The sequence below is a fragment of the Pinus tabuliformis genome, chromosome 5_1, assembly GCF_031772625.1.
Source record: "Pinus tabuliformis cultivar Carrire ecotype Pingquan chromosome 5_1, CPIR1, whole genome shotgun sequence".
Taxonomy (NCBI): Eukaryota; Viridiplantae; Streptophyta; class Pinopsida; order Pinales; family Pinaceae; genus Pinus; species Pinus tabuliformis.
In genome coordinates this window covers 598443043-598464274 of record NC_142305.1, presented here as the reverse complement: position 1 = coordinate 598464274, position 21232 = coordinate 598443043, and the positions used below count along the sequence as shown (strand labels likewise).

At 32.9% G+C, this 21232-nt stretch overlaps 1 protein-coding gene across 1 annotated transcript; it reads left to right on the top strand.

Moving 5' to 3' along the window:
• Nucleotides 1-20353: 20353 nt before the first annotated feature.
• LOC149166294 (putative indole-3-pyruvate monooxygenase YUCCA8) lies at nucleotides 20354-20770 on the top strand. Its single transcript, XM_089430122.1, has one exon. The coding sequence runs from the start codon at nucleotides 20354-20356 to the stop codon at nucleotides 20768-20770; it is 417 nt and encodes a 138-aa protein (XP_089286248.1).
• Nucleotides 20771-21232: the final 462 nt, after the last annotated feature.

Below are 21232 nucleotides of genomic sequence, written 5' to 3'. Positions count from 1 at the left end.
TATTAATTAAATAAATTTGACAATCAATTAAAAAGTTAATCGAATTAATTGAGAAGAAAATGCACATGCGATTTTATTTCAATTATACTTGTAATTAATAGACATCAATATATCCAAAGTGACAATATTTCTATCAATCAATTATAAGCATAAGAAAAAATACATGAGAAAAGACTCCAATTATAAATTGAAGGAAAATACAATTGATAAAAATACCAATTTTTTTACTCCTTTGTAGCATGGAATCTAGAAATGGTTCAAGGCTTATATCAAAGAAATAGCCAGGTACAAAAGTGTAACAAGGCTTTTCTTGGAAAATTTCAAAACCCCTAAGCCTGGGCTTGAGAAGGACTTAAATAGTTAAAATTACAAACAGAAGCAGAGAATAGTTGGATGTTCAATATTCTCTCAACTAAAGAAAAAACTAGAAGAAAAAAAATATTTAGTTACAATTTGAAAATAAATATTTAGTTTGGAGGAACAACTATAGATGAGGAGCTAGTGGGTTCTTGCCATTGTCGATATACTTCCAAAAGAGGTGCTATCTCGGGAGGAGATTGAGGTCTAATGCTCACTTGATAGATGAATACTTGAGCTCACACTAATGGCAGTAGTTCTATTACTTATTCAATAATTATATTGGTTAATTATAGGTAACCATGTGGTTTAATAAGGAATTCCCAATTTAACTCAAAATCCACCTTCAATAATTATTCAATCCTTTTACTGAAATCTACCCTGTTATTTTTCCAATTTTCTTTTAAAATTTCTACCTTCGGGAGAGTCTCCTTTGGATCACTTGATAATATATTTTCTTCCATAATGGATTGAATGATAGATTGAATAGGTGAATTAGAAAGCTTTTCAACATCTCTTACCAATTACTTAACCAATTGTATCTTATCTCTCCAAATATGAAGCACTATAAAATTTTGCATTTCATCAATCTTAGGCAGTTTTTGATAGAACCCTTTAGGATATTCTTATGATTTTCAGCATACTGTATTTCAATATCAATAACATCATCAAGATAAGAATCAACCAATTCTCCTTGATCCTAAATTATGCTTAAATTGTTGCGGAGGAGCTTTAACAAGATCCAAATAATTTGCCTTAATTTTCTTAATCATATCTTGGAATTTTCCTATCTTTTCATCTGTATGTTTAATCTCACACTCATATTTACCTCTAATGAGGGAAACCTGAGCTTGCATTTGTGCTTGGGCTTGTGAGTATTCTTGTTCCAATTGTTGTATTATTTCATCTTTCTACCAGATAAATTTTCTAAATTTAGCTACTTTATCGATATTAGCATAAGCATAATCTCCTGCATATTAAGTCAGTTCCTCAAGATCTTCATTAAGTATTTTTTATGTTCCTTTACAAATTTCTTCCAATGAAGGTTCCTGTGAATTAGTAGTTGTTGTTAAGACTTTTATTTCAACAAATTTTCTTTTCTACCTGCTCTTCTTCAGAATGGCCTTGTGTTGTGGGTTGTAGAATACCTCTATTTGTGGTATTTCTTCAATGTTCAATTGAATACTAGTAATTGGATATGTTGTAATTGTATCCAAACCAAGACGAGAAATGATAGGTGTTTTACCAATAACACCTAGTTTTGTAAGAGAAATATTTGAGGTATTAGGGGAGACATTTATTGATTTTTGTCCAACAATAATTGTAGCACTTATTTCTAGCATTGTTTTTTCTCTTATTGGTTTAACCATCTCTGAAGTTATATTTACAAATTATTTCCAATCCTTAATGATATCGTTAAGCATGGAATTTTTGAAGTAGTTTTTTCTTGAGAATTCATAGAAGAAACCTAAAAAAGGGTGGTAATTTGAGGAGTGACTTGCTGCATTGAAGAACTGGCATATTTTTCTGATATATCTTCTCCTTCTAGAAATTTGAGCAAATTGCGTGGTAAGGTGGACCTTCTTCACTCTCTTTAGACTAGAAGATGTTGATAGTTCTCTACAAGAAGTTGTTTGGCTCTATTTCAAACACTTAAATAGGAAGAAGTTGAACGAAATAGTTCATCATAATGATTAGTCTCATGAACATATTTCCGAATATTTGCATCAATCATTAAATTTTTGACAAACTTGGTAGGATCATGCGACTTTGTGGGAATAGTAGCCAACTTTAATTCATATAAAGGTTGCAATTTTTTTTCAACATGAGTGTAATTTTGAAGAGTAGAAAGAAAAATTGCAAGGAGAATTTGGGCCACAACTTCTTGGAAGCCTTCTTTAATTCAAGGGTTATCCCTATTCCAACTATTTGGTGGGAAACCTCTCTACATAAGATCTTATCTAAAACATAAAGGGGTAAAACAAGTAGTTTTTTTTTTACTTCCCCAAACCCTAATATAAGTGAAACTTTCTTCTATGAATGAATCCCCAATTCTTAATAGGAAATTCATAACGACCATATACATTCTTGGAGGCTTCGAACTGAAAATGGATCGATAAATGGGAATCATGACAAGATGAAAAATTTAATAAATATGGCTAAAATTATTTTCTCCCATAATATAGTATGATAAACGTGACTGGGGAAAGGATCGACAAGTGTCCATTCCTAACCCGTAACTGGAAAATCCAAGGAGAAACAAATGACATCCATTAAAAAGGCAGACATGTAAAAATGAGGATTATGGGTGGACATTTGTTTGGATCGGAAATGGAGAATATGATTTGCTAGATTATTAGATAAAGTTTGGGTCCAATTAAAAATAAACCATTTAGTATCCCTATAAATAAGAGGGACCTAGTCTATTGGAAACTGTGAGACATTCTGATATGAAAATAACCTATATAACATATAAGAAACATAATAAAAAAGAGGATTTAAATATAGTATGACATATTTTCCAAATGACTCCTCTTTATTCTTGTTAGGGTCTCTGCTCCAATCTCTAATCAAACCATGGAGTTTTTTCTTCTTATTGTTACATTCTTCTTTCATAAAACCATTAACAAAATATGAATTATACACAAGTTGTGGCTCAGGAAATTGATACATACCTTGGAGATGTTTTGGATTGAATGAGCCAATGTTTGTCCCCTGTGAAGTGATGAAATTCCTCTCTGTGATGTCCATGTTTTCAACTACCTAGAAAATCATATCAGTGTAGGGTAGAAGTTTGGAGCATGCAGTGACTCTTTGAAGGTGATATTTTAAGACATCTTGGTTTTTCATCTCGGAATTTTTGTTGCCACCCCATACTACGGTCACTATTGTAAATTTAGAGTAGTATTTTGTTAGCAATTCTTCTTCCAGTAACTTGTATATTTTATTGCAATATGAAATGTTGGAATCCATAGTGCACACGGTATCAGAAAAGAGAAAGAAATAAGGTAGCTTCTCATCAATTGTATCTAGAAATGGCCCTGTTGGTGGTTAGACCTAAGTCTTCTTCTTTGCTTTCACCATTTGAAAAACTGATACATAGCATATAGGTGCTATGTTGTTAAAGAGGGAAAACAAGGTCAGAGAGAGTCATTCATCAGGTAAATGCAATAAATCTCAAAATTAAATATAACTATAATCATCCATAAAATCATTAAACTTCACATGTAGAAGTTAAATGCAAAAAAGGTGGCGAGCAAAAGGAATTGAATTTTGAGATCGTTTTCCAATTATTCATGTCAATATAATAGTTGCTCGAGAATGAAAGGAAGTGTGATTTGATTTGAATGCAGAGTGTGTTGGTTTTCATTATGAGTTTTTACATACAACTGAGAATTGAAGCTCGAAAGGAACAAAGTATGGGCACTAAGGGAATTGCAGGGTGACTAGATCTAGGATGATATGGAGGCTAAGCACATGTGATCCAATGGAATATGGTGTGGTTTAATGTGAATGCTAATTTGGGAAGTTGATTCATCATGGGAGTGGGATCCCAGAAGAAATGAGAGGTAAGTGCATTAAAAAGAGTTAGGGAGACTTGTTGCAAGATTACATGGAAAGTGAAAGAATTAATGCCAAATAGAATGAAAGAGCATGAATGGTAGAAGAGCTCACAAGAAAATATGTTTCATGATGAGTTATCCCTAGATTTCATCCCTCGCAAACTCAAGTGGAGACGTGCTTGAAACCTCCGAGGAAGCTCATTTTAGGCTGACATGGAAAGGCGGCGATGCAAAGGGTGAATCAACATTATGAATCAATTTGTGTGGTAGAAGGGGAACCAATGCAACAAGTCTTGACGTATATTCTTGGATGCTTTCATCACCCCAATGGCAATCCCTGCGAAGATTTGAAAACAGGAACTTATGAATGCCTTGGGTGGGGGACTTTGGGAAATGTGTCAAGAAATATCAACAATGCATGTGAGTGGTTTAATAAAAGTCTTATTAACACATAAATACATCACACTTTGGTATTTTATTTTTTAAATAGTGTTTGGTTGTGGTGATTCTAGCCATGGCCTTGTTTATTTATTTTATTTAATAATGCATGGAATCAAACTTTAAGCTAAACCTATTAATAAAGCTATAAAATTAAATACCTTTTGAGTTTTTTAAAGAAATAATAAAAACAAATATAAGCCAAAATATTAAACGGGTACATATTTTTGTTTTGGTATAAATTTAAAATTGGGGGTTGTTGTTTGCTACAACACTTACTTAGAGCATAGCTATGACAATATAGTGAATAGGATTTGAAATTTGAACTAGATACTATCCATAATTTCTCATAAATATCCCCAAATTTCATCATCTAAAACTTCCCAAAAAGAAAATATATCTAAAATTACATGACACGAAGTTTGGTTTAAATAGAAAAACCGTACAATCATGAGCTCTGAAACTAAATTTTATGAACCTTGTGCCTTAAAAATTATAAAAAAATAATAATTATAGTCATATTTGAAAGGGAAGAGTCATTTTACAATTAACAAAATGTAAAACACAATATTTGACGATCTTAAGACTAGGTCTATATATATATATATATATATATATATATATATATATATATATATATATATATATATATATATATATATATATATATATATATATATATCTATATACATATGTATATATATATGCTTACATATATATATACATGTATATATATATGTATATATATATATATATATATATATATATATATATATATATGTATGTCTGTATATATATATGTATATATATGTGTGTATATATGTGTGTGTGTGTGTACATATATATACATGTACATATTCTTATTCTTTCTACACTACACGTTTCTACCAACATCTATAGGAATCTTTGCATCCACGCAATATAAGTTATGATCAAGTGGTGTGACTAGCTCGGAAGGAAGGATCTACGTTTCTCATGATGGTTAAAGCAGGCCTCCACCCATCTTCAATCTTTTTTAGCATCATTGTTGTAGCAACGGTGTTTAGGGCATTTTAGCCGTGGAAACTGAGCACTCTTGCAGGAAATTTTCTACCATATTTTCTCAAATTTATTAATAATCATATATAATATATGATTTTCGATCTGTCGCGAAGGGTTCTGCCGCAATCTACTGTTCTGGGTTCCACTGTGAGGCGATCTACCATTTTCGATCTGCCGCGAAGGGTTCTGGTTATTTATTTATAGTGGATGTGGTGATCTGATCCGCACTCGCTGTTTAGGTGAGATCTGGTTAGTCACCGGCATCTGAAAATTTTGAGTAAATAAGTTTGTTTGCACATTTTGGATTCTAGATCTAATCTTCTGCGGCTAGATCTAGATCTAGGTGGCTAGGTTCTAGATCTAATCTTCTGCGGCGAGATCTAGATCTAATCTTATCTTCTGCTTTATTTCTCTATGGCTGGGTTCTACAGGCAAGTAAAATATGGCTCCCAGCTTCGCGAAAATAGCTGTTGGCTCATCCGCTTCTAGAGGCCAAGCTCCTGCCCATATCGTCAGTGAAGCTCCAGCTCCCAATATCCAGGTGGTCCAGGCCTCACTCGATGAGGCTTTGAAGTTTTTTGAAAGTGCCCCAATCTGCCAGTTCAATGGTTTTTGGCTGCGACTAACAACTCTCCACAACTGGATCTTGGAGGTATGGAAGCCTGTTATTTCTGATGAAATTAATATCTACCCCTGCGCTAGGGGTTTCTTTATAGTAGATTTTGAAAATCCTGAAAACAGACAATGTATTCTAGATTCCAGCCCTTGGTTTTGGGAAAAATCAGGCCTATTCATGAAGCCATGGAACCCATCATTCGATCCCTCTACAGCAGTCATAACCTCAGCACCAGTTTGGGTGAGATTGCTAAGCCTACCTTTTCATCTTTGGAATCTCTCCTCGCTAAAATCCATTAGAAATGCAATTGGGAAATTTTACTGTAGGTGTCCAGAAACAGAGGAATATGCAAGAACCACCTATGCACGCATCTGTGTGGAAATGGATTTCAGCGCCGAATTCCCAGCTGAAATAAATCTAACAAGTAAAGACTATATGTGGACCCAGAAACTCGATTATGAAAGTGTCCTTTTCAAATGTCGATCCTGCTTTAAGACAGGGCATCTAGCCAAAAATTGCCCAAAAGCCTCCCAGAAACATTCTGCTAGAAACAACCACCACAGATCTACATGGTGGGAAGGAGCACAAAAAGAACACTACACTGTCATCAAAGAACAATACTCTAGAGAAAACTCTGAATCACAAGAAATCGGGCAGGAAAGAAACAACTCTCAAGACAGGCAGAGAGAAAGCCACACCCAACAAATCAACAGTTATGAGTATTCGACCACACAAAATAAATCTTCATTTAACAGCAAAGCAGATCTCCTAGACCAAACTTCTTCTCCGACTATCTTCAAAAGGAAAAACACAATAGATCGTGAAGCTAAGACACCAATGTCCCAAGAACCAGAAGAGATGAATGGGATGCAAGATAAAGGAAGTTGGAAGACCTTAGAGAAAAAAAGGAGAGCTAAAACACCAATCTCGCCAAGAAAGACGACGAGCCAGATAATTAAAAATTAAGAAAATTATAGGTCCGATAGACCAATTTGTTCTCAGTGGACGTTAACCATCATCATCATCATCATCATATATATATGTGTGTGTGTGTGTGTGTGTGTGTGTGTGTGTATAAGAGACCAAGGGAACAATTATATTAAAATGAGACAATGACAGGGTCTAGCCTACATATCAATGGAACAATAGAAATGTAATCAATAAATATATATGTAGGGCTTAGTAAGGGATTTAAGGTTAAAATGAATCTAAAAAGAGTTTAACATATACTCACATAGATAACATAGTTATTTTTTATTTTGGCATAAATTGAAAGGTTTTGTTGAACCTTCTCCACATTGAATTTTATTTATAACTTCAATCCTACAAAATATACAAAAATACATTCAAGAATAATAAAGAAGGATAAATCACCTACTCCGTATCTCATTAGTATCCACAATCATTTTCATTTAATATTATCATATAAATAACATAATTATTTTCTCGGGGGCATATGGAAAAGGGTCTTCCAACCCTTCTTCATTCTAGTTGTCAGTTAAAACTTCATTCCTACATATCAAAAATGTTCCATAGGGGAATCATGGATAAGGGTATATTTATATTCTCCATATAATATTTTACTTAGGTAGACTCATCACATATATAAATTTAACATTATAATATGAAATGAAAAGGCTCAATTAACCCTTCTTCATATAAGCATTATTCTAGGAATTATATCCTACACATATCCAAATTCATCATGAGGGATGAAATGGGACTGGTTGACCAAATATTTTCCATATACATTTTATTCTAGATAATGTATCGTGCATAAGAAGAGTTTCTCAATGGTGGCACAATGGGGAAGGCTCGATTATCTATTGTCCATATCAGTTTTGATTTAAGCCTCCTCTCTCACTTAAGCCATAACTTATCATTGTAGGTAAAAAGGGAAGAGTTGAATGATCAGTCTCATTCATATTTTCATTGAGATCCTTAATTTGAAACATAGTGGAGTTTTTCCTTGGGGAAAAATAGAGAGAAGTTGCCAACCCTTCTCAATGCAATTTCTAAAGGGAGAGTAGAGATGGGTCAATTGACACTTCTCCATATAAATTTTCATTTAGGTTCCCTTACCAGCATAAAATATTTATTCATTTTTGTTTAACAAATAATTTTCTAAATCACCAAAAGGCTTCCTATAATAATGTATTTGGCACCATTTTTCTAATTTCACTTAAAGTTATTTGTAATATATCTAAACAATTTTATAGGTTTTCTTGTATCTTATGATATTATTGACTATATGTGTTTCATTGTCATTAGAGTAGTTATAAAAGAGCACAATTTCATTCTTTGAAACTACATTTTGTTCTATTTAAGAGTTTAATGCCAAATTGCATACTAGAATTCAAGGAAATTTCTCTAGACATTCTCTTTGTAAAGTTTTCATAAAAAAATTAAACTTCAATAATTTGTTCCATAGTTATGGCCAAATTATGATTTTTCCTCAATCATTTTTTAAAAAACAATGTTTATACATTTTTTAATCCACATATATAATATTACATTTCTTCTCACACTTCTTGTTTCTTTGTTTATTCTCTACTTTTTAGCATTCTTCTCTTCCTTCCATGTGGCAAGTGGCCATTGGCCATGAGGTTTGAGAACACATTTCAATTCAAGAGTGAATAAATAATACTGTTTACACATAAATAATAACACCACTACATAGAGTAAATATAGGTCAGAAAGTATAAAGTTTTAAACCAAATAAAAACTCATAAACTAATAAATCAAGGAAAACAACATTAAAAATACCCATATCCCATATATAATTGAAAATATATATTAAATATTGAAAAAATCTAAAACTACAAAATTTCTGAATAAAAATATATAATAATCTTCTGAAAACATATTTTTCACAAATAAAAAAATAAAAATAATAAAATAAAATAGTTCCCTTTATCAACCTTCCTTTCTTTCTAATAAACTTAAACCCCATTTCCTAGTTTGTAATCTCTTAAAAAGCTTAATATTATAACCTAACATATTCTTTAAAAATCAAAATGTGATGCAAGAATAATATGCACTTATGAATAAATAATATATTATATCATTATAAAATTACAATAAAGTTTATAAGTATATATATCTAAACTTTTAGACTCAAACCACATTTGCTGGATTGTAATCTTTTAAAAAGCTTAATATTATAACCAAACATCTTCTTTAAAAATCCAAGTGTCATGAAAGAATAATATCCACTTATGATAAATAATATATTATATCATTATAAAATTGCATAAAAAATTATAATTACATATATCTAAACTTTAAGCCGAGATTTAAAAAACCAAAACCAAACAAACGCAAATATCTACATTATTCATTGACGTGGTCTATGTATCCAACTTGACATATTAGAATGCATGTTTCTTCCGTTAATAAAAATGTCAAAATAGATGTGTAAATAAAAATAATTTTGAAAATAATTTATCAAAATTGAGAAATTATAATATTTCTTGAATTCCGACCCCATGGTTCGGTATGCTTTTCATAAATATAATATAACCAAAAGGCGTGTTCTGTTTTTCATAAATATGAGGTATTGATGTTGTGTCTTCTCGCAGTGGAAGGAAGAATTAAACGCTGAATATATTGAGATGTGACTACTTTTGAGTAGACTAGCACCAGCAAAAGATATACAAGTATATTCATGCGTCACCACACAATGAACTGGTATGAGTGGTATGACTTGGTTAAGAGCGTGAGTAAGAAAGCCTTTCTCGATATTATCAGTATCGCATGGGAATCTAATCATGTCTATTGTGACTTGCTTAAGGGTGGGAGAAAATAAAGATTGTCCCCATATAGTTTTACGAGAAAAAGGGGAGGAATTTACTAAGTCTTTTTAATCGAAATATAGAAGGTAGAGTTTTATTATTAGAGTTTTTAGGGGAAGGTTTGGTAGATTTTCTGTTGTTCTTTTAAAAGAGGAAGAATTTACTAAGTTTTATTAATCGAAATATAAAAGGTAGAGTTTTATTATTAGAGTTTTTTTAGGGGAAGGTTTGGTAGTTTGTTTTTTTTTTTTTAATCAAAAGTCTAAGATTTAAAAAATAAAAAATAAACTTCTGTTTAATAAGTTGTAGAAGTTTTATCATCAATTATATCTGATATTTATGATGCTGAAAATAATTTTATACTATTTAAAAAAGCTGAAGTTAATACTCAAGGTTCCACTCTTAATCATAATATTTAAACTCTTTTAATATATATGTGGTCTAGAGAAGTCCCAAGGATTAGCTCAGATGGTTAAAATTAGTGCCTCGCCATCGAGAGGTCACAGGGTCCATTCTCCCCGAAGCCGTTGGGGTCAAACCTTGCGAGTGGGCCGCGGGGCTAGATTCTCTTCGGGGTCGATCAGCCCAGATTTTTCCATGGACGTAGCGCCACCCGCTGACCAGGGTGTCTGTGAACCACAACATAAAAATAAATAAATGTGGTCTAGAGTTCAAAAGAAATGCACCTCTCAACCTATATACAATAGAAGAATTTCAATATGATTTCACTAATATATCATCATTATTTTTCCATGGACGTAGCACCACCCGCTGACCAAGGTGTCTGTGAACCACAACATAAAAATAAATAAATAAATATGTGGTCTAGAGTTCAAAACCCATATATAATAGAAGAATGTCAATATGATTTCACTAATATATCATCATTATGATATGTTCAAGCTCTCTTCTGCACATGCCAACTCTATTTGCTTAGTTTTGTTATGAGTAGAAGCTCCCGTAATTAGGTGGAGCTAATGTATATACCAAAAACTGAAATTTGTTGTTCATATTTATATGTTGTTGATAATTCAAAAGTCTTTTTTAAAATTATGATACAAGGAAATAAAATGTTTTTTTTTTTAAATAATATAACAAATAATGAAATTATATTACATTTATTACAATAGCTAATTTTCCATAAAAATTATCTTTGTGATTTATATAATTATTTTATTGGTATATATGTGTTACAACATAGTCTATATTCATTACCTAAAAAAAGTAAAATTATATTTTAAAAAATACAATAGAAAAATAAAATATTAGATAACATAAGTTAAATCTCTATTTTTATAAAATAAATGTATAATAAATATTTCTATTATTATTATAATTAAAGCTTTGCACTAATTAAAAATCAGTTAAACTAATTTTTTTATTTTGAAAATCATTCTCCCAAATAATACTAAACAATTTTGGAATACCATAACTAAATCATTAGTAATTTATTTTAAATAAAAAAATACTTCTCTTAACCACATGCCAACATGGTTTCAAATTTCTCTCAAAAATTGTTAATTTCACTAATCAAAGCTCAACCTTTTCTAAATAGATACTGTTAATTTCCCTAATCAAAGCTCAACCTTTTCTAAATAGATACTCTCTTATAACACTACATAGTCACTCAAAAGTCCACATTCATATCCCGTGTTGTAGTGATTTAATACAATCGAATGATGGTGTGTTTCATGGTACCAATTGAGTGAGAAAGTTGCTCGTGATGGTCATAGGTTTATCAATTGATCAATATAACTTAATGTTGGAACCATAAAATTGAGTAGAGATGGTAATGTTATTGTCAATTAATTATAATAATAAGTAATTAATGTGTATATAATTAATATCATAAAAATACGAGTGTTTTGATAGGTATAAATGTATAAAAAATTTAAAGAAACTGTTTTGTTTTTTTTTTTAAATATTAAAATTTTGGAATATAAATTATTAAATTTTATTTTAAAAATAAGAATTTCAAGTTAGCTCATAGCCAGTGGAATAGCTTGACATCTTGGAATGAGTTAATTATTTCAAGTTAGCTCATAGTTCGGGTATTTTATATAGAGTTGAAATTTAGAAATAATTAGTTATGTATGTGCCAGCTAAGAGTTAATATTAGTAGCTCTTTTATCAGTATTTTTGGTTCTATTTGATTGAATAAATTCATGTTATAAAGCAGTAGCTCTATTTTGTTACCGTGTAGTTCATCAAAGTGGTACGTGAGTGAATTCCAACCATTCTTCACTAATAAGGTGAAAGAATTTATAAAGGAAATTAAGGTGAAAGAATTTGAAAATGTTAAGATTGTATAAAGCAAATTTCCGTGAAATATGATATTTTATATATAGGAATATTGTTTTAAGATAGGGTAATTATCTTGGACATATAATTTATTGGTTAAGAGAATATCTTAACCATACACCAAATTAGAAAATAAAATAAAGTATCTCTGTTAGTTGAGAAAATATCTCAACCACACATCAAACTGGGAAATAAAATAGGAACCGATAGAACAGATAGAAAGTCAAACTGAAACAGATAAAAATTAATATTCCATCAGAAAAAAGAATAAACCTAATTTGTAAACCTACCATTGTTAGAAAATACAAAAATAATTTCTCACCGGTTCACCGCGTCTTGAATGGACGTAATGGAAGAACGACGTAATGGACAGTGAGGCAGAGTTATCGACTACTGTTGAGGAAGTCGTGGCCAACTTGGAAACCCGTCACTCTGTTTAGTCAAAAACCCCGACTGTCGTCCTTGTAAACCAGAGGAGCTGAGCATGTCAGAGCTGTTGAGGTTGTATCTGATCTACCTGATCTATCAGAGCTGTTGAGGTTGTATAATTTGAAACCATATCAGAGCTGTTGAGGTTGTATCTGATCTACCCGATCTATCAGCGCTGTTGAGGTTGTATAATTTGAAAACATGACTATCAATTAAGGGCCATTCAATTACTTTCCTGGGGCTTCTCTTTGAGGGGAAGAAATATGAGGGCAGATCGAGGTTTTCACATGAAGTGTGATCGCCATTTTATTGCAGCTACCGACATATCTAGAAGGTGTTGTGAACCCTAGCTGCCACTGTGAGACACCATGGTGGATCTACGAAGAATTCTAGTTGTCGTTGGGAGAGATTAAAAGGATTCCTTTAGAGAAACTTTTGTGGAGTTCGGATTTCCATTTTCACTTTATAAATAATGATGATTAAAAACACATATAATCATAATATCATCTAAGCATGGTTGTTACGCACAATTTGTTAGGAGATAATTATTGAAAATGGTTTTTTAATTGTTATATCAAGGAAAACGTTAAGAAGAGATTACCATGGTGGATCTACGAAGAATGGTAGGTGTCGTTGGGAGAGACTTAAAAAGAATTCGTTTGGAGGAGTTCGGATTTCCATTTTCACTTTATAAATAATGATGATTAAAAAACATATAATCATAATATCCTCTAAGCAGCGTTATTACGGAAAATTTGTTAGGAGATATTTATTGAAAACGGTTCCTTAATTGTTATATTAAGGAAAACGTTAAGTAGAGATTATATATAGAGAGAGGGGGGGTTAAGGTGATTGAGTTATTCTCAGATTGAGCAGTAAAAATTATGACTTTTGGCTTGTTAGGATGAGAATGAGATTATGTGTAGATCAAAAGTGATGCGATATTATGTTGAAATGTTTAAGAAAATTTTATGTCAGGTAAACTATGATACCATGACACAAGATTAAAATGATCAACTTGTTATGAATAGGAAGGAAGATATTTGTTTGGATAATATCAATCTTTTTAGAATTGCAAATAATTTTGGGATATTTAAAAGATGATGACTAGGTTCAAAGAATTTTGGGATATTTTAAAGATGATTTACAGTAAAAGGAGGAGCAACATTAATCATCATTGAGTTGAGCCACAAAATATAGGATTTTTTCATGAAGTTCCCACTATAACATGAGAAAAAAATATTCTAATATTGTAGAAGTAACAAGAGATGTCACGGAAGACCCTATCGAAGTGGAAGAACATAAACAAGACATGGAAACTATAGTTTGTTCACGTAAACATGGTATTACATACAGGACAAACACCTTCAATGACCACTCACACAATTATATCAAAGATATCGACATCAATATTTTTACATAGTTAAAACATTTTAAGAGGGAAACGCTCCATGTCCCCAACTAACGCAGTCACTTGAGGCAATTTAATTAATGCAATTTTTTTTTTTACATAAGAGAGTTCTCACAATCGATCATCAACCATGACCCTCCATGCTCTTTAAATAGTGATCATGGACCAATCAGGTGTGAAGCCAAAAAGAAATAGCCCTTAGTATCGACGAACATATGAGTTGTTGAATCACTTTATATCTAGAAAATATCATGATGATTGAATTACAATGCGAATAATGCATACTAAAACACACTATGAAACACACTTTTACCTAATACACAAATCATACCAAGTTGAACTTAACTAACTCCTAAGTGTCTAATTCTCTTAACATCCCCCTTAAGAACTACTTGAGACAGGATTGAAGGATTCACAAATGTGACACAATAGTAGAAAGAAGGAGGCATTAGAGCCTATCCCCCCTTAGTGACACCTTCCTTAACATCTAACATAGATCAGAGTTCAGAAAAAATTGCTTCTATATGAGATTTTATGAAAATGTTTGCAACTTGATCATCTATAGGGAAAAAGAGCACTCCAATAACTCGATCATGAATGAAATTTATGATGAAGTGCATTTGTATCACAATGTGTTTGTTTCCCTTATGTTGAATTGGATTTTTGGTTAGCTTAACATTGATTATAACACTAGAGGGTGGTTAGATGTTGCTACTAAAATCCAAACTCTGAAAGGATTTGCCAAAGCCAAAAGGCTTCTTGACTTAGATTAATCATTTCTTGGTACTCAAATTCTGCTAAACAAAGAGCAATATCCTATTACTTTTACAAGCCCAAGTGACAAGTTTGGAACCAAAATTCAAAATATAACCTATAGTAGACATAATCATCAGGGGCACCAAGCAATCTAAATCAGTATAACAAATCAGTAAAGGAGTCCCACCTAAACTATAATAAATCCCAAATTGTATTATACCTCGATTATATCAAAGTGTCATTATTGCTTCTTTCTAATCAATTTCATGTGGTGTTTGCCTATACCAAGAAACAATAAGAACATAAAATAAAATATCATTATTGGTGTGAGTCAAATATAAGAGGTTGCTAACTAACTAATAGTACAAAGTTGCATTAGATTTGAATGTAGTGCATATGGCTGTAAGTTTGACTCCAAATTAAAAGGGAGAAGGAACTAATTTACAATCTTCTATGTCAAAAAGGTGAATAAGGTCACATGCATACTTAGATTCAGAAAGAAAACCTCCTTCCTTGATTTGCATTATGTAGAGGCCAAGGAAATAATGCAAATATCCTAATTTTATCACTATAAACTCCTTATCAAGACTTCACTTCTTAAGGATTAAAATAATAGGGTCGTTACATGTGTTAAAAACATCATCAACATAAAGAACAATGATTATGAGATGGATTCCTTCTTTCTTGGTGTAGACAATGGGGTCAGACTTTGTCGAACTTCACATTCTGAATGGGATTGTCTCAACCATTGTCAACCATGGTCAGACATGTTTATTTTAGGGTTTTTAATATTTATGTTGTGGTTTATATACCTTGGGTTAATTGCTTTCCTTTGTTCCCTTGGGTTTATAATTCCTTGGGTTTTTAGTATTAATCCCTTGGGGTTTTAGTATTAAACCCAACAAATTGATATTATAAACCTAAAGGAATTAAACCCAGCAGGTTAATAGTAAAAACCTTAGGAATTATAAACCTCGACGTTTCTAGTATTAATCCCTTGTATCAATATTGTTCCCTTGGGTTTATAATACCTTGGGTTTTTAGTTTTAATCCCTTGGGTTTATTATCCCTTCGGTTAATGTTACTACCTTGGGTTTATAATCCCTTGTGGTTTTAGTATTAAACACAAGGAATTGATATTATAAACCCAATGGATTAATAGTAAATAAAAAGGGATTATAAACCGCAAAGTTTTTTATATTAATCCTTTGTTATTTATATTGTTATAAATTTATCATGGGTACATACAAATGAAGCATTTGGCTATATCAGCCACATTAATCATTGTAAATTGGTTTAATGTACGTTAATACATATTACTATACATCAATGTACTTTAGTTAATATACATTAGTGTGCATAAGAGTAATGTACACACACTAAAGTGCATTAATGCACAGTAATGTACATTTAAATACATTAATATATAGATTTACATTTAAATACATTAATATAGTAATATGCACAATAATGTACATTTGATATATATAAACATACAATATTGTATGCTAAAGTTTATATAAATGTGTATTGATGTGTATTTATAAATATGGTTGATACACACCTATCAACATTTATCAACCATATTTATTAATGTAGTTGTGCTAGTTAATAAGAAAATAATTACCAAAATAATTACCCACCAATAAATTTTTTATTTCCAAAATGACCATAAAACAAAACCAAGACCACTAATGAAATGAACTGATTGGCTGCTATCAAATAATTGGGTGATCATCTAGAATCACACAACCTCCACACTCGTTCACATGCATCCATTATTGTTAACCTCCACACTCACATACATCGATTATTGTTTTGCCTCTATTTGACATATTTGTGGGGTTTTTCTTTTCGATAAAATTAATTTTTGTACTTGTGAAAGGAAGTTCAAACTAACATACTTGGGCCGTAGTTGGGAAGCCCTAAATATCTGATATGGCGCATGGAAGATATGTCACATTGACTAACCCGCCCAATCGGATGCTCTCCTCAGCACAAGCTCCCGTCAACCATATGGTCGTCACCGGTGACTGTGTTTATTTTATTTTTAAGTATTTCTACTCTTGGAGTTTGTTTTATTTTTAACTATTTTTATTTTTGGAGTGGGGAGATTCATCGCTATCAAAAATTGATATTCTATTAATTAAATGGCTCTCCAGGTGAGATACCTAGAGAGTGCCCAAGCACTTCACACAATACACACTGCTATTCAATTAGGAGAACCTAGTACATATAGGCTTTCACACTAATAAGGTGGATTCAACCACTCCCTAGATAGTAGGATCTGAGACCTAATCTTAGAGTCTCAATCCTATCCTTAAAATAACTAATTGTAACTTTCTCCATTAATTCTAACACTCCCCCTTAATGGATAAAGGGTACTGAATAAATAACATATGCATGTTGTTGTAGTCTCAGCTAGGCTTACAATAGTACATAAAAACTTGGTAACAGAGTTTTCATTTTAGTCTTCTTGCTTGTGAGTCCATGCTTGTTCATTCCTAGGTGAGGCTTCATCTTTACTTTCCTTGCCATGAGATAGTGATAGATTTTCACCTCCTTTTTTAGTTTTCTTCCCCAAAGACGGAGTGCTTGAACTCTTATCCTCCCTTATCTTGATTGTAGGCTGGTAATTGATAATACTTCAGAATGTACAAGCTTGGCAGGAGAATTTTTCCACTCACTACTTTTGATGTCAAATAACTGAATATTAGTCATGTTGTCTTCAACATTCATGAGATCATGATAATTTGAATTATTTCCAGCTTTGTCTTCTTCTACCAAGTCTTTGCAATCAGCTTCATGTGGCTCGTCCAACTTATCTTGAACCATATGTTCCTCTTTACATCCTTTCTAAAAAACAACTCGTGAATCTTCAATCTCATGTTATTGCACAACATATAGTCTCTTGATAATCGTGGTCATTGATAAAACCGCTAAGCCTCATGAAAAAAATATCATTAGGGTCAAATATATCTCAAAGTGCAGCCATATTGGAAAAGTCCAGTTTATCTTGCTTCCAGATTTCTTTCTAACTCCACTCGGTCCTCTCAAGAGCTCCAACAACCTCATTACCATATAGGTGGGAAAATTCTCCCTTTGGTAGCTCTTCAACTGTAGAACCTTGGGGTGCACACTGTGGCTTCTATGAAATCTAAAGAAAATCACTAATACATGCCTCCTCCATGCGGCCTCTAGCTCAATCGTGCCTCAGTCAATCGATCTTGGGCGATTTCGATCAGGAATTGATTAAATGTTGGGGAGCCACGTGATTTGCAAGACCGTCACCTGTCACCCATACGCCCATTCCACTTGCACGAATTTAAAGAAATAAGGTGCCCAGGGCAAACCCCGAACCTGCAGCAATGGCCTTGGCCACCACATTGAGCAACAGATCCACAGCTTCTTTCTGCAATCTCGGCCTCTATTTGCAAATTGCACTCCTCTTCAAATCGCAGTCTTCACAGTCCCGGCCTTGCCTTCCTAGCAGAGGCTTGGTATAATGATGGGTCTATTGGTTCCTAGCTGATATCTAGTAATGAAGTCGTCGGCGAGCTGTGCCCATGCATTTCCTTAAAAGCAAGAACAGTGCTATCAATCACCAGCCTGCGATCCCTAAGAATATCCTCCACGCGGACTCCGGGCAAGTCTCCATCCTGCGATCCATAACGATATGGCAGTGAAACACCTCACCGCACCAACTGGTACTCCTCGCAGTGTCGGCCTCCTCCAGGGATTCAATCTCGCAGTGATCCAGCATGCAACACAGGTCGACTACTCCACCAAACACGGAGATCTGCTTCTACTTCACCACAGATCTCACCTCACCTACAACACCAGTGCTTAGCCATGGGCAATATTCTCACAGCAGCTGGGAACATCATCTTCATGCAATGTCGGTTCTTAAGAAACGTTTTGATGAGGATCTCTAAAGATTGCGATAAAATCATCTAAAATTCTCAGCGCTGGATTCTTAACTGCTTCATATCATAGTAAAATGAGGTTGGAGATGCAGGCTGGTTCGCTTGCACCCACGGTTTTCTACTAGCAATATTAGAGAAACCTTCATAGGCTTCCTGATCCAATCGACTTCAACTCTTCACATGACTGGTGAATCGCCACAACTACAGCTGCCCTGGCCAGCGGACAGAGGGTGATGGACAAATAAATATTCACAAAACTTTATTTTTCTTAGCGCAGGACTGACCAAACTCTCAGGGCTCTGATACCATGTCAATACAACATCAGAGGAATTAGTATAAATAATACCATAGTCAATAGTTCCTTGTAGATACCTTAAAACACATTTCGCTGCATTCCAATGACTCTCAAGTGGCTTGGACTTGTATTGACTTAGCACACTGACTGCATAAGCCAAATCTGGTCTTGTAGTGGTCAGGTAGATTAGATTCCCAACTAGCTGTCTATAAGTGTCGCATTTGCCTCTTTAGAGCCATCCTCACTCTGAAGTTTAATGTTCTGTTGTAATGATACTGCTGCAACCTTACACTGATCCATTTTGAATCTTTCTAGTAGACCTTTGACATACTTACCCTGGGACAGAAAAGTTTGTCCTAAATCTAATTGTTGCTCCGATACCATGTCAAAAACTGATATTATATTAATTAAATGGCTCTTCAGATGAGATACCTGGAGAGTGCCCAAGCACTTCACACAATACACACTGCTATTCAATCAAGAGAACCTAGTACATATAGGCTTTCACACTAATAAGGTGGTTTCAACCACTCCCTAGATAGTAGGATCTGAGATCTAATCTTAGAGTCTCAATCTTATCCTTAAAACAACTAATTCTAACTTTCTCCATTAAATGTAACAATTGCATACCCTAGTATGATGTGTAAGGGTATTATTGTACAACTCAATATGATGTGTAAGGGTATCTGTCCATTATCAAAGTTAAATTTTGCTCATGTAAACCAAAATAAAAAAAGTTAAAAACTCTTAAAAAAATAAAACTATACAAAACATTTAAATAAGGAGTTTTTTTTAGTGCTACTTTTTGGACTTTGTTTTTTGACTGGATTCAGCACCGAGCACTTACGTTGTGCAGGGGTTACTCATCAAGCTTATGATTTCAATAAATTCTTACCTGATTTTAGAGAAATTAGAGCGGAAAAATTTCCAATAAATCTTACTAAAGACAACTAATTTAAATAATATTACTCATTAAAAAAATTGTATGTGAAGAAATTGGATCCCTTTCAGCACATATTAAATTGTATTTAAGATAGATCTATATTAATATATAATTGAAATCTTCTATGCTCATATTAAATCTATATTTATAATAAATTTATACTAATTGAAATACTAATAGAATTCCATTAACTATAATATGAATTGGGATTTTTCCAAAATATTTCTTAGTATTATTCTGGTCATATGATTGCTTCTCTATTGTATTTATAATTATCTTATTTACTTTAAATTTTATTTCTTAGTATTATTCGTGTCATGTGATTGCTTCTCTCCTGTGTTCATAATTATGTTATTTACTTTACATTTTAGACATAACAGCAGGCTCTTCGGGATTGGCTAGCCGCCTTCATAGCTTGTGGCAACGATAGCTTACAACGGTCTCAAGCTCCACCTTCCCAAGCAGTTCTGCGAGTTGCCAAGGATGCCATTCCCCGATGACTTCCCAATATATCCGTCCAAGGAGCATTTTATCGAGTCTTGGAGTCGTATGCAAGGAGAGCCCAACTCAGTCCCAGCTTCAACGTCCGTGTTCAGACTGCGAAATATGATAAGACCTGTAAGTTGTGGAGAGTTAGTACTGTTAAGACCAATTATCCCGAAAGGGTTGGGTATGCCTGAAACCGAGTATATTTGTCGTTGGTTGATAGTTGCAACCGGAGAGAATACAGTTCCGGTAATTCCTGATATCACTGGAAAGGAAAAATTTAATGGTGAGATCATTCATGCCTGTTCTTACAAAATCGTGCGCGCTAAGAATGGAAAAATGTGGTTCTCCTTGGATGCCATAACCGTGGGATCAGCTTCGATCTGGTTAATCACCAATATAGATCTATCTTGATTTAATGTGGCAAAGATTTAATTTTTTCATTCGTAATATTTTTCTGAGTGATATTATTTAAATATTGTTTTTATAATTATTTAATTTGGTTTACTTTTAGATTTAAAAAAATATATTTAAAAACAGATATAATAAAGTTTCATTTTTAATGACAGAAAAACTTACACATCATATTATGCGGAAACTCTACTATGCCATAAATCTCTCTACTCACACCCACACCCACACCCACACCAAAAACTCTATTATGCGATAAATCTCTCTACTCACACCCACACCCACACCCACACCCACACCCACACCCACACCAAAAACTCTATTATGCGATAAATCTCTCTACTCACACCCACACCAAACCCACACCAAAGTTTCTGGATGATGCGCCACTGTGTTTGATTGATAATTTTTATAATCAGAATATAACTGATGCTTTAAATGATTAAAAAGATAAGGGGATTCTGT